The sequence below is a fragment of the Lontra canadensis genome, unplaced genomic scaffold, assembly GCF_010015895.1.
Source record: "Lontra canadensis isolate GAN:19392208 unplaced genomic scaffold, GSC_riverotter_1.0 scaffold179, whole genome shotgun sequence".
In the NCBI taxonomy this organism is placed as follows: Eukaryota; Metazoa; Chordata; class Mammalia; order Carnivora; family Mustelidae; genus Lontra; species Lontra canadensis.
Window position 1 is genome coordinate 3,180,984 of NW_022631173.1, and position 15,452 is coordinate 3,196,435.

Sequence of the window (15,452 nt, forward strand, 5' to 3'; positions counted from 1 at the left end):
AGATTGGGTTGTCCACAGAGCTGTGAGCAGAGTGATGAGTACAATTTCCAGCCAATATCCTGAAAAGGAAGGGCACCTGCCTTCCCATTCCTTTTCTTCTCCTCCCACTTGCTTGAAGGTAGATGTGGTGGCAGGAGCTAGCAGCTTAGTTTAGATCATTCATTGAATCGTTCATTGACAGCTGTGCATTGAAGATGGAGAACGAGATATACAGAGCCTAGATGACCTCTGATGACCTTGTAGAGCAAACTACCCTACTAGTTCTGGACCACGTACCTCCTTATGACTTTTATATGAGAGAAAAAGACATTTTTATCCTGTTTAAGCTCCTCTATTGGGGGGTATTTTGTTATAGTAAGCTGTTACAGATGTGACCAGGACTTTATTTTCATTTCTTATCCATCCAGATGGGCAAGATCAGTTTGCTTTTACTTGGCAAAGGAAATATACTTCTACTGTTTGTTTCAGGGCTATCAAAAAAATATGTTTTTGAGTATCGTAGACATGCAAGTTTACATTAGTTTCAGGTGTACAACATAGTGATTCGACTTCTCTCTAGGTTATGATGTGCTCACCACAAGTGTAACTACCACCTGTCACTAGATAACGCTATTACAGTATCATGGACTATATTTGCTACGCTGTGCCTTTTATTCCCATGATTTATTCATTCCATAACCCGAAGAGTTTCAGAACTATTTGAATTGTCCAGCGAATTGCCACAATTTTGCCACTAGGGGGCGTCTAAGAGGTGTAGCTTCTCTCCTTTGAGATCTCAACTTACATATCCCTTTCTTAAGATTTTCTAGACAACGCAATCTAAAGTAAGCTCCCCTTCATTACTGTCTAGCTCAGCCCATTCACTTCCTTCAAGGTACTTAGTGAAATTTGTAATTATTTGTCTGCTTAGGATACCAGCTCCATGAGGGCAGGGGTCCTGTTCATTCACTGAATGATTATCACAATATCTGACATGTAGTGGACATGTAAACATCAAATGAGTAATGAATCTGGATAATAATTATTATTATTATTAATATTTGGAAATTATTTAAAAATTCCTGCTCCGGCTTCACAAGAGTTGTTAACATCAGGAAACTATGTAGAATACCTAGATAATATTCAAAATGGAGGTTTTCTTATTCAAGATTGAAACCAAGAAACCATAAAAAAAAGTTTATTTACCTTATTTCATGAAAATTTAGAAGTTCTGTATGCTAACAGACACCATACAGTTTTATAAAAGTAGAATAATGGGGAAAGTTATAAAGAAAAGTTACAGTTAAGGACTATCATCCACAATATTAGAGAACTCATATAGAACTCCGTAGGAAAAGGAGCATAAATGATGTATGAGTCACAGACAACAAAATAAATACAAGTGGCCAATAAGCATGTCTTTAAACCATAAATAATTTAAATATCCAATAATAAGAAAATAGTCCAATGAATTATAATACATTCATATTATAAAATATCATGAATCCATGATTAGGAATAAGATGTATTTTTTATTAAGTGAAAAAAGCAAGAATACTATGGATATGATCCCATCTGTAAGAATACATATATACATATGTATATATGAAATGTATATGAAAAGTTCTGAAAAAATTAACACAAAACTATTCTGTTTTTAGGAAAATGAGTAGGTTTGGTCAGGGCAGAGAGGTGTAGGGTATGTGATGTGGGATTTTTACTTTTTACTCTGCATGCTTTTTGAATGTTGGATATCTTTTACTGTGAGCATACATGCACATATTACTTGTATAATTCCAAAAACTATTTTAAAAAGCAACAGAAAATATATGGAAGTCACCTAGGAAAATTCTTGGTATGTAGCATTAACAACAGTGAGAATCAAACAGAAATGATTGGAAAATCTCCCCAAATCATACAGAAACAGATCTGGGTGACACAGGATATCATCTAGAAATGGTTTTGGATAATGTGCAGTTACACAAAGACCCCCATCCCATGTACCCCTAACCCTTCCACCATATTTTGATTTCTCTTCATTTTCTTGGCCCAATAGCTGTAATTTAACTTTAAAACTCGTGTGTGTGTGTGTGTGTGTGTATAAAATTGATGAATGGATATATATATCCTATATAGAGAGGATATGTTGGATATATATATATAATCATTGTACCCTGGGCTGTAACATTAGGGGAGTTTCTTCAAGTGTAAGTGGACCCCGTTCTTGGCTTTGAGGACAATCTGGTGCAAGAAGACAAGAGGTCTGGTGGGGTCTGGAGCCACCTTGAAGTGGAGTAGAATCAAGGCAATGGCCACCTTTAGCTCAATCATGGCAAAATGCTGCCCAATACAATTCCTGCAGACACCAAAGGAAAGAAAGAGAGACCTTGAGGAAATGGTAGTTGTTTCTCTTTTGTTAAGGTGCTAGAATAATGAATCTACTGTTCACAGTAAAGCAGCATTTTCACAGTAAAAGTCAAGGAGAGTTTTGAACTTCTCTTATCTCCTGCAAGAATATGAACTGAGAGGCTGTAATGTGATGCCCTCCCTAAAGAAGGTGACACTTGGAGATGCTTATAGAATTGTTTCTCCTGTGAGGATGTAGTGTAAAACATGGTGACTATAGTTGGTAACACTGTAATGTGTGATTGAAATTTGCTAATAAAGTAGAACTTAAATATCCTCATGTACACAAAAAGAGAGAAATTGATGAAGGGGAAGAACCTTTTCACAATGTATGCAGATGGTGAATCACCATGTTGTATGTTTCAAATACCTTACAATTGCGTTTGTCAACTATACCTCAATAAATTTGAAATTAAGGGGAAAAACAATTGTTTCTCCTGCATTGGGGGGTGGCCTGCATGTCTTATGAGCAAGTCTGCATTGTAGGGTAACTTTCTGAGGCATGGGTGTATAGGATGTGACAGAGAAGAGCCTTGTCCTTTGTGAAACTAACTGGTCTTTTCAGGAGCTCAGTTAAGTACCATTATCTACCTCATAATCTGGTGAGAAGATAAGACTCCATGGGAGCATATATGGAGTTGAGTTACCAAAGGAAGAGTGCTATTTCCAAGTAAACATTTCTGTGCATTTTTAACAACTTCAAATTGTTCTTACCTTGGTCCAGCTGAGAATGGTAAGAAGGAGTGGGGGTGTCTCTGATCAGAATTCTCCTGGGAGAACCTCAAGGGGTCAAAGACCTAAAATGACAGCGTAATCCCACCACCATCCCCAAAACATCATTAGTGTATTTCTTAAGCTACTACTTAGCACGAATCAACAGAAATATATGATGAGCCACATATGTACCAGAACACATTTGTGTTCTGGTAGCCACATTTTTATTATTTTGTTTCATTTATTTGTCAGAGAGAAAGACAGAGAGGGAGAGAGCACAAGAGAGAAGGAGGCAGAGGGAGAAGCAGACTGCTCACTGAGCAAGGAGTCTGAGGCGGGACTGGATCCCAGCACACTGGGATCATGACCTAACTCAAAAGCAGACGCTTAACTGACTGAGCCACCTAGGTGTCCCAGGTAGTCAAATTTTTTAAAACGTGAAAATAATTTGAATAGTAGAATTTATTTTGAAAAAAAAATTATCATTCCAACATGTGCTCAATATAATAATTATTAAGGCAATATTTCACATTTTCGTACTATGTCCTCAAATTCCAGTGTGTATTTTACATCCCCAGCATGTCTCATTTCTGATTAGCCACAATTTAAGTGCTCAATAACCGCATATGGTGAATAGCTACCACATTGGACAGGGCAATTCTAGACCTGCAGCCCTTGTTTGGTCTCCCAGTAGACTAATATGCTACCCAGACCAAGTATGGAGAAAGCAGAAATATTAAGGTCAGTTATATTATTTTCACTTTGGTGGTAAGAATGCACCTACTTAATTTATCCAAAGAAAATGAAAACACTAATTTGAGAAGATATATACATCCCTAACTTATTGTACCATTCACTTATAATAGCTAAGATATGGAAGCAACCTAAGCGTCATCAATTAAAGAATGGATAAGGAAAATGTGGTGGATAGAACGGAATATTATACAGCCACAAAAAACTTGAGATCATGCCATTTGAAACAATGTAGAAGCTATTATGGTAAGTGAAATAAGTTAGACTGAAAAAGACAAATACTGTATGAGTCCACTCATAAGACGAATCTAAAAAAAAAAAAAAAAAAGGAAAAAACCAAGTGCATAAACAAACACAAAGCAGAATTAGACCTATAAATACAGAGAACAAACTGATGGTTGTAGGTGAAGGGGAGAGGGAGATACAGGCTTCCAGTTATGGAACGAATAAGTAGAAGGCACAGCATAAGGAATATCATCAATTACATTGTTATAGCGATGGAATGGAACAGGTGGTGGTCACGCTTGGGGTGAGCATAGCATCAGGTAACAGCTTGTCAAATCACGAAGTTGTGCCCCCGAAACTAATGGAACATTCCATGTCAACTATACTCAAAATTAATTTCAACATTAAAAAAAGAATGCACACACTTAGAAGTCTAGCCAAAGGGATTACATGATCAACTGTAACTGAGACATGCAGTCCACTTCATGTTACGCATAAGATATCTTAAACCCTAGCCACTTATGTGAAAGGAAATATCTGTGAGTGTTGTGAGTGTTCAGAGTTTAAGAACATTGAATCAAGCACTATGGTTAGCTATGTGTCTTCTTTTTAACTCTCTAGATCCTCTCTTCTCTCTTTCCTGCTCTGCTCTAGGCTCCAAGAAGCGGAGCCATATAGTTTTCTGTTGGGTTTGGCTGATAAAAGACATTGGTGATCTGGAAGGTAGGTGGAGAGAGCTTTTGGGTTATTTATTCCCCGGACCTCACCCTACCAAGCTTCCTGAGCCTGACTGCTCTACTGAAGGCCTAACTCCTGCCCAGGATCTTTTCCAGCATAGCAATCTCTCTCCTGTCACTGTAACCCTCACCAGGACCAGAGGTGGGAAGTCCTTCAACAGTTGTATGCTCCATGTTGCTTTGACAAACCCTACCAAACCTTTGTAAATAGTTCCTTTATAAAACTCTCCTCAAAGTGCCCAATTTGAGGGTGTCATCAGTTTTCTGCCAGAATTCCCACAGTTCCATCCAGCAGAAGAGAGTCTGAGTTGCCTGCCTGGCTACATGGATAGTCTACACTCTTGCAGATGTCTAGGTGAGTGCTTGGTGGAGCTCACTAAGTAAATGACTGCAGTACAGATTGCAGTTTGGAAGCAGATTGTGTGGCATTATGTCCATCTGTTCATTCAAAGCAAACATAAAGTAGGAATAGGGGGAGGGGACAGGTTTTTTCTTTAGGAGGAGAGTTGAACATTTTTGGTCTTTATGTTCATTTTATTTGCTTTGTGTCATTTGCCACATCCCCGTTGTGCTAACAAAAAGTTACTTGCACAGCATTTGTTTTTTGAAGTATTTACATGTAAGACAGTCATACCTTTGGATTTTCCCAGATGGCAGGGTTATGGTGAAGGCCCCAAATATTGAGAACCACAGTTATTCCTGTGAAAGGAAAGAAACAAAAAAGATTACACAGGAGGTAGAACAAGTTGAGGTAGAGCTACTGTTACACCACTCTTCAATAAGAATTTTCTTCTTGAAGGGAATGAGCTAGCTCCTGGCAGAGTTTTGTGTGCCATCGCTGATGTCAGTAGTCAAGGACCCATGGGAAGATGAGGCGTGAATGACACCTTAGTTTTCAAAGCAATGACTTATTTACTACCTGATTCTATCTTAAGGAGCTGTTGGTATCATGTCAGAATGATATCTGTTAATGGACAATATAGCACCCACCAGAGATAGTTTGGGACCAGAAGAACAGAACCACAATTCCATCATGTAGGTCCAATGACAGGTTTCTTTTGGTTCTGTTCATAAGTGGAAGGGAGGAAATTTCGGCAAGTATCAACATGGTTTGGGGATCAAAAAAGAAGAGGAGAGGGTAGGGAGAGGGAAGTGGGGTTATGGACATTAGGGAAGGTATGTGCTATGGTGAGTGCTGTGAAGTGTGTAAACCTGGTGATTCACAGACCTATACCCCTGGGGTTAATAATACATTATATGTTAATAAAAAATAAAAAGTTAAAAAAAAGAGGAGAGAGATTTTGAAGATTATTTGATTACCATAAAAAATTCTGGTAAGTTAATTCTGGATCTGTCAACAAAGTCACAGTGACAGGCTGTTGGTATTTGCTACAAGCAATCCTGTCAGCTTGTTTCCAATGGCAAGAGTTAACAGAACACCGAAGCAGACATGTGAAGGCTATCTTATGTGACACCCTTCTGCCTTCCACTCGCCCTGTTCAGAGACCTGTGCTATGAAGAACACTGGGTGAGGTGTGGGGCCTCTATGCAAGTTTTAATTCTGCTCATCTGCACATTGGGGTCTCCAGTGAGTTTTTGGCTATACCATGTGTGTAGTGTGCTTTCAAAGTGCTTTGTAAACTGAGAAGCACCATATAAATGTCTGTTAAGATCATGTTCCAAGGGCAGGAAAATGAGATAATATGTTTGAAGGTTCCATGTTAACTCTTAAGTGCTGCACACTTATAAGAGTAATATTTTGATGATAATGAAGCCAAAGACCCCACCGTGGGTCTTCTAGATAAATATAATGATGCTCATCTCCCATAAAGTCTCACCTGCATCTCAAACTAAGCCAAACAAAGATTATTTTAGAAACAATGTCCTGTGAATGAAGAAACCCTGAGTTGGGATTCTGGCCACCCAGGTTCTGGGCAGAGCTTCTCTGCAAATGGCTATGTGCTTTTGGGAAAGTCTGGAAACCACATCTGATCAAAGAATTACCCACTGAGTTCTTGATAGGCACCCACTCTAAGCCAGACTTCCTTAGGTTTGTCTTTTGACTCCTCTAAGAGCTGAGGACTGTTGAGGCCAGTCTTTGTCACTGTGGTTGCTAGGATCCCCTGGTCTCTAGGAACTGCTTAAGAAAAGAATGTGAAGACCTGCAGGCAGGGAGCGTCCATCTGGGAAGGTAATAGGCTTGCTGAGCTCTCTGGAAATGGATGGGACTGGAGGCGCCAGTCGGAGTGACTCCTTGATGCACATTGTGGTGTATGACATTTCACCCAGCTGGTCCCTGTGAGGACAAGGGAAGGAAGGGAGGGAACTCAGTCTCCATATCTAGTTTGTAAATAATGATGTTTTCTTCCTCTTTGGTGTTTAGTCCTGGTAAATATCATCTCTAGGTTAAAGTTATTTTGCAATTGGCTTATGTAATAGAATGTGAGACTCTGCCTCAGGATCAGCTGAGGTTCCAGAGGAAGAGGGACCAAACAAGTATCCATTATAAAGTGAGATGCTAATCTACCGATAAAGGATTTGGTAGGGAGATTTCTGAAACCTGATTTGCAACTCTTAGCTCACCATATAAGTCAAGAATGTAGAATGACTAAGGACTGAAGAGAGAAGGCTTAAGAGTTTTGAGAATAAAAAAAAAATATCCTTTAAAGAGCATTGTTGGAATGCCTGAATGCTGTGGAGAATGGAGGAGAGTCTCCCAACCATGTTAGGCAAAGGGGGGCTTCTTGGGTCACTTCGATGATCTGACAGGTACCCCCTGAGTTTGGGAAACAGAGGACTGATAGATCACAGAGGTCTGTGATTCAGAACAGACAGGGAGTTGGGGGAGAGCAACAGCGACAAACAAGTCAGGAGTACTCCAGTGTGCTGTTTAGGCCAATGAATTGGCAAGAGTCAGAGCTTCAGAACCAGCCTGAAAGGAATTCTGAGGATAAGAATTCCCTCGTTGGCCCGTGAATCACCATGGCAAAGCTCCAGTGAGGGAATCTCCAAGAAACTCACCGATGGACCCATTGTGAGTGAAAGGAAGCACTCACTAGCCACCCAGCTCAGAGGGCAAATCACCATAGTACCAACCCCCTTCTCCTCCCGGCTCCCTCCTAGGACCACTTTTGGAGGGGTCAGAAACAAACTACTGGGTTGGGGAGGAACTGGTCAGTAAAAATAGAGGCCAACCACAAACCCTCACCCATCACTGGCTTCCAGACCCAGAGAAATGCTGATCTGGGATGGAGGGAGAGGATACAAGTAGATATGAATTTGTACTTTTCATTATTCCACTGGACCAGACAGCTTCATTACTGAAATGAGACTGCTCTTTTGACTTAAATGGATGGGAACTCTTGAGATTCACTCAAGATTTCACCCCAGAGATGAACTTGTCTCACACAAGTCTGAAATACCAGAGGGAGAAGAATAAAGTTTTTTTTTTTTTTCATCCTAGCCAATCAGCTAGTCATAAAATGACTGCATATCTTCAGTATATTTGCTTTATTGTATTTCTGTTTGCTTTTCTGATTACTTATTTTGAATGCAGGCTCTGACAATTCAGTAGTGTGAAATTTTCATTTTGAGCTCTTTCCTCCTCAAGCTCAGAATAAAAAAGGTAATTCTGCTTAGCCTGGCACTTTGCATATTTTAGAAACACAATGTTGTCCATCCTAGCCCTGGAGCAAGAAGAAGAGAGGAATTTTAACCCAATGCGGAAACGGCTGACAAGTCAAATGGAGACGTTGAACAACTTGCCAGTTTTTTCAGAAATTGCTCCTTGCAATGCGGTTTTATTGTCTGTCTTAAAGAATTATAAATTTTCAGCATACTACGTACAAATTTCATTAAATGTGAGTAGAAGGCCATATTATGGAATAAAAATTTATTTTATATAAAATTATTTTCCCTTCTCTCATTAAAATAAGTCGTACTTAATCTTTTGGATTTTGTTTTCTCACCTGGCAAAGATTTCTTTATTGTTTTTACATTTCACATATGCCAGACAAGAATGAGAAAGGCCAATATTGGGATTGTATACATACACACCCTAAACAGGTTAAATATCCAATTAATGTTAATCAATGAATAAAAAATGACTAACACTATATTTTGTGCTATACAGATTAAACCTTTAATTTTGGTAGGAAATAACTATTACTTCCTTATAAAAAGTAGGAGCTCTACCATATCTATATAAATCCAAATTTTCCCTTGCAAATATTCTAACTGAGCTGACCTTTGCATTTGAAATATGGTGTTTTCTCCCTACTCCTGGGACTGGATAGTCCTTATCATTTTTATCTTTCTGTCCCTTTGGCCAGCAAAGCAATGGTAAGTGAAATATCTAGCTAGGGTGAAGAATGTGTTTTGAATCAGAGATGTGTTTGTTTTTCTGTCAGACAGTGTGTCTCAGGGGCAAATCCATAACCTGGGCACTGTTTGAACAGCCAGATAATTTCAAAGTCTTTCAAAATGGTGTTGACATTTTCTACTTGGCTAACTTAACCTATAAGAGGCAGCTTGGGCGTCAGATCTCCCAAGAAGTCCCCTTGGGTCCCCAAAACCAGGTCAGGTGCCTGTCTTCTGATTTTCTGTAGTAGCCAGCACATCTCTCTCTCGCTACCCTTATCAGGTTATATGGCAATTATTCATACGGAGGGCTGTCTCCTGTCCCAGGGTGTAAGCTCATTGAGAGCAGGATCTACACCAAATCTGGAACATTTCCGAAGTGCCTCAGTACTTAGAATGTTCTCAGTCCATAATCGCTGGACTTAACTACAGTGTGTATCCTTTAGTACTATGTTCAAAGTCTGAGCCAGTCCTGAGGAGTAAACAAGGAGATGGGAGGGAATGACTACAATGGGGGCTTAAATGATATGGGTGCTTGCTGGGGTCTCAGAGAGGAGACGCCCCTGAGTCTTAACATTCAAATTCTGAATGCAAGTCTAGGAATCAAGTCCCCTTTTCCAGCATACCCAGCCAGGTGAAAGAAATGGGATGTTACACACCAGCGATTAGAAAAACAATGAAGCAGTTAACTTATGATGAGTGAACTTCTTTGGCAAAGATATAGGGATAATTTTGGTCTTTCTAGAAAACAGGCAGAATAGTAGCCTGCCTGTTCTGTTTCTACAGGCGCATATCTTGAAGCACAATGGTCACCAAGGTACCAGAGGAGAGAATAAAGCAAAACGCATGGAGAGGAAGCAAGATGAAATGTTTAAGAATGCAGACTTACCAGGTGATGGAAGACCCGTCCCCCAGGATGCCCCTGATCTCCTCCCGGCATCTCTCTTGATGCTCAGGGTTCAGAGCCAGGTAGTAGAGGAGCCAGGAAATACTCCCTGCTGTGGTGTCATGCCCTGCCAACATCAGTGTGTTCACCTCAGACCTTAGGTCAGTATCTGAGAAGCTGTTGCCATTTTCAGCCTGGAAGGTATAGTAGAGAGATGTTTCTGCAATGTCAGTTTATAGATATCTGCAGCCCCAACCAAGATAATGGCTTTGGGGGTGGGGACCACTAGAGTTTCATACGAGAGTTTCAATTTTAATTCAGTTCAACAAATACATAGTAGGAATCACACTTTGACCAGAGTACAAAGGAGAACCAACATTAGATAAGGAAAGCAGGCGTTGCAAAGAGCTCCTTGATTCATCCTGCCAGATTTATGCAGATTCCCCAGCACCTCCTCCTCATCATCTTACCAACTTACGCTATGACCCATTTTCCTGTGCTTCCCTACACTGCCATGTATCTTTGCAGTAATCATCAAGTCCTGTCCAATTAGTAAAAAATTTAGTCTTGTCTGACTCCCTCTAGTGACAGAATTACAGACTTCTATCTTCACCTCAAACTGCATGGATCCAACCCATCAATTCGAAAGTATTGTTAAATTTAGCTGATCAATTTTCCTCTTGTCTCCCCTCCACCTCACCCATCCATTCACCTGCACAATTAACTACATATATGAGCAGCCTCAGACATTTGAAAAATTTACCTGGGCAGAAAGTATAACATCCAGAAAATCCTGGTACTTCCGCTTCTGAGTACTACCATGCTTCTTTTCATCTTTCAGGAATTTCTTTCTATCCTGGATTAGGTTTTCTGGGACAGAATAACAATTCCCCATTAGCAAAGTGACAGCAAAGTTAAAGTAAAATTATTACAGAGCAAGCCATGGCCTACAAATAGCTTCAAATCATACCTAATTCCCTGATCTCAGAATGGGTACATTGTATTTCAATAGATTTGATTTTTGCAGATGTTTGTTCTCCCATCAAATGACAAACTTTGATCAAAGAAACACAATACACTTGAAATAGACTTTATATAACTAGGCAGGCGATATAATAAAGATGGTTTCAAATGCAGGTGCAAATGGTCAAACATTCTTCTCTTTCTCAGTCTAATATTTCATTTTCATGGAAAAGTTATCAAATGAAATGGAAGACAGGCAAAGAAAAACTAGTTATATCTTCAGTATAACTGAAGGGCTTAAAAGAGAACCCCACAGAAATACGAAACAGAATACTAAAACTATAATTCAAGAAAACTTTCTGGAAGTAAAACAAAATTTAAATGTACACCTTAAGAGGCCCACCCAATCCTTGGAAAAGTTAGAACAGTTAGAAAAGTTAGAATAACCAATACCAATATATACCCTAGTAAAACTACTCAATATTGAAGACAGAGAAAAGAAAATCCTCAGAGACTCCAAACAAAAAGACCAAATGACTTTTAAGGGTAAGAAAATTAAGGCAGCATCATACTTCTCAAGAACAATAAAGAAATCAAAGCAAGATTAGAGCATTTTCAGGATGCCTGGGTGGCTCAGTCAGTTAAGTGTCTGACTCTTGATTTTGGGTTTTTTTTTTTGTTTTTGTTTTTAAAGATTTTTATTTATTTGACAGACAGAGATCACAAGTAGGCAGAGAGGCAGGCAGAGAGAGAGGGAGGGGGAAGCAGGCTCCTTGCTAGGCAGAGAGCCCAATGCAGGGCTCAATCCCAGGACCCTGGGATCATGACCTGAGCCAAAGGCAGAGGCTTTAACCCACTAAGCCACCCAGGCGCCCCATGATTCTTGATTTTGGCTCAGGTCTTGATCTCAAGGTTGTTGAGTTCAAGCCCTGCATTGGGAAAAGATTACAGCATTTTCAAGAAACTCAAGGAAACAAAGTAGCAGTAAATATTTTATATCCAGGAAAATTGTCATTCAAGCAAGAATGAAGTCTATCAAAGAACAGGTATAAACTTGCACAAATTCAGACAATACTATGCTCATGAGCCCATCCTGAGGTATCTAGTGACTGAGCTTCATCCAACCAAGAGATGACTAGGAAAACTTCATTAAAGAACTGAAGTGTGCAATTCATAGATGGAATTCTAAATCTCAGACTAAAATAAGTATTGGCACATGGACAGAAGAATATCACATAAACACTAAGAGTGAAAATAATTCAACTAAAAATAGGAGAAGGGAGGGAGAAAGGGGAAAGTAGAATAACCATTAATTGTTGGGGGCCTTGCACATTTGATCTTTTTTCCCTCTGAACCTGAGGCCTCTGCTGCAACCATGTTACTCCAGATCCTCAGTCAGACCAAGAAGCATCTGAGCTTGATTCTCATCCTTATATTTATAGGAATGGGAGGCACTGGAGATTTCACTTGGCATTGCTCAATCCAGATGTCAGTGGGGATAAGAATATTCCAGATCCTGAAAAAACTGGGCCCCCATAATTAATACACGTTTGGCACAGTGAATGTAGATCACAGCAAACTGAAGAAAGAAGAGGCAGACTTCTAAATGAAGTGTTTCAATATAGAGCTGTTCAGAATGAAGGCCTTCCAGAAGCCATTCTCACAATTTTCCACTTATCCAAGAAGTATTTCTTCTCTAAACACGTGAAATCATGTTGGTGTATTGTGCTGGGGTTTACACTGATTAATAAATATCTGAAGTTTGAAAAAAAAAAGACCACTAATAATTGTATAGGTAATAAATGAAAATAAAAGGGAATTATTAAAAGCTGACAAACCATCAACTAACCCGTCACAAATGACAAATACTATATGATAGAATACTTAGTCAAATTTGTAGATAAAGAAAGTGGAATGGTGGTTTCCAGGGGCTGAGAAAAGAGTATAAAGAGGGATTATCATTTACTATATATGGAGTTTCAATTTTGCAAGGTGAAATGAGTTCTGGAGATGGATGGCGGTGGTGATGGCACAATAATGTGAATATAATTATTAGCACTAATCTGTACACTTTAAAAAGATTAAGATGGTAAATTCTATCTGTATTTACCATAGTAAAAATGACAAGCCGGACGGCAAAAGTGTAAATAAGGGAAAGGAGAAGGATTTATAGAAGGACTAAACACTATGGTAGCCAGAGAAAAAATATACTTTCTTAAATATCAAAAGATATATTTTAAAAGAGCAAAGAAGACATACCATACAGAGAAAGGAACACAGTGTACTGAGTTGAATAATGTCCCCCCAAAATTCATGTTCACCCAGAACCAGTGAATGGTTATTTGTTAAGGAAGCCTTTGGGAAACTAATACATACAGTAACTATAATACAATATACATAGTAAATCATAAAAATACGACAGTGTTGAGTCCGAACATATCAGGCATTTCAACAAATAAGAATGGGAATGACTTGTTTACTACAGTAAACATGTTTTCAAATCAACTCATAAAGCAAAACGGAACTATGTGCTACATGTAAGTAAAACACATAAAACAAAGCAATTGACGATATCTACAAATAAAGGGATGGACAAGGATATACCAGACAAATGAAAGTAGTAAGAAAATTGGGGTTTCAATCCTGATATCAAACAAAATAGAATTTGAACAAAAACTCACTAAAAAGGAGGCCAGTTTTTATTTATTTATTTTTATTTTATTTAAGATTTTATTTATTTATTTGTCAGAGAGAGAGAGAGAGAGAGAGTGCACAAGAAGGCAGAGCAGCAGGCAGAGGGAGAAGCAGGCTCCCCGCTGAGCAAGGAGCCTGATATGGAACTGGATCCTAGGACCCTGGGATCATGACCTCAACCAAAGGCAGATACCTGACTGATTGAGCCACCCAGGCATTCCATGAAGGTCAGTTTTTAATGTTACAAGTTAGGATATCACAGGGCACCTGACTGGGTTGGTTGGTAGAGCATGTGACTCTTGATTTCAGGGTTATTAGTTTGAGCCCCACACTGGGTGTAGAGATTACTTAAAAATCCAATCTTAAAAAAAGTCATGGTATCACAATAATACTTATGAACATATAAATACACCAAATAACACAGCAGTACCTATTTAAAGCAGAAACTATAGGAAATGCAAGGAAAAGTAGGTAGAATCACACTAATAATAGGAGTCTTCAACATACCACTCCCAGTACAGGATAGGTCAAGTGGACAAAAATAAGATATAGAAGATCTAAACAAAATAATAAGGCAGAACATATGGGGGAAAATATCAGACGTATACCCAATAATAGAGAATTTATCTTCTTCATAAAAGTGCATGGAACATTTATGGAACTTGATCATATTAGACCAAGGAAAACATTAGTAAATTCTGTAAAATGGAAATACTGCAGACAATGCTTTCTAATTGCAATACAATAAACTTAGAAATTTTTAAAAAATAAAAAAAAGACAGCTTTTCACCTAGAAATTTATAAGCCATCTATTAAACACTTATTGCATAAAAGGGATATATAAATTGAAATTAAAGAATTTCTGAAAAAATAATGATAAAAAACATTACTTATCAAAATACATGAGATATAATCAATGAACAAAAGAAAATCCATAGCCTTAAACACACACAGCAATCAGAAATATAAAAATCCATTCTAAAACTCTTATGGAATCTCAAGGGACTGCAAAGAGTCAAACCATCCTGAAAAAGAACAAAACTGAAGGACTCACACTTCTTCTTAAGTTCAAAACTTACTACAAAGCTATGGTAATCAAAAGAGTGTGGTATCAACATAAAGATAGACATATACTATACAAGAATGGAATACAGAGCCCAGAAATAAAGCCTCACATATATGGTCAAATAATTTTCAACAAGGATACTAAAACCATTCAATAGGGTAAAGGACAGTCTTTTCAACAAATGTTGCTGGGAAAACTGGACATCTACATACAAAAGAATGAAGTTAGACCTTAGCTAATACCATATTTGAAAATTAACTCAAAATAGATCAAGGACCTAATTATGAGACCTCAAACAATAAAATTCTTTTTTTTTTTAATTTTTTTTATTTGACAGACAGAGATCACAAGGAGGCGGAGAGGCAGGCAGAGTGAGGGAGAGGAGGAAGCAGGTTCCCCACTGAGCAGTCAGCCCAATGTGGGGCTGATCCCAGGACCCTGGGATCATGACCTGAGCCGAAGGCAGAGGCTTAACCCACTGAGCCACCCAGGTGCCCCTCAAACAATAAAATTCTTTAAAGAAAAATAGGATTAAAAGCCACAGGATTTAGGGCACCTGAGTGGCTCAGTTGTTAAGTGTCTGCCTTTGGCTTGGGTCATGGTCCCAGGGTCCTGGGATTGAGTCATCAGGCTCCCTGCTTGGCAGGAAGCCTGCTTCTCCTGCTCCCAC

The 15,452-nt window shown here is 38.8% G+C and overlaps 1 protein-coding gene and 1 pseudogene across 1 annotated transcript in view; one reads left to right on the forward strand and one right to left on the reverse strand.

Moving 5' to 3' along the window:
* Nucleotides 1-1,161: 1,161 nt before the first annotated feature.
* Nucleotides 1,162-15,452, reverse strand: part of LOC116860568 (cytochrome P450 4X1-like) — a 45,404-nt gene continuing 31,113 nt past the window's right edge. Inside the window, exons 7-13 of the mRNA XM_032846631.1 lie at nucleotides 10,823-10,929; nucleotides 10,063-10,253; nucleotides 6,977-7,110; nucleotides 5,449-5,513; nucleotides 3,100-3,182; nucleotides 2,133-2,335; nucleotides 1,162-2,053 (exon numbers count right to left, since the gene is read on the reverse strand). Of these exons, the coding sequence (XP_032702522.1) occupies nucleotides 2,167-2,335; nucleotides 3,100-3,182; nucleotides 5,449-5,513; nucleotides 6,977-7,110; nucleotides 10,063-10,253; nucleotides 10,823-10,929 (749 nt within the window). The 3' untranslated portion in view covers nucleotides 1,162-2,053; nucleotides 2,133-2,166. The remainder of the gene's footprint in view (nucleotides 2,054-2,132; nucleotides 2,336-3,099; nucleotides 3,183-5,448; nucleotides 5,514-6,976; nucleotides 7,111-10,062; nucleotides 10,254-10,822; nucleotides 10,930-15,452) is intronic.
* On the forward strand, nucleotides 12,330-12,628 carry LOC116860569 (annotated as a pseudogene).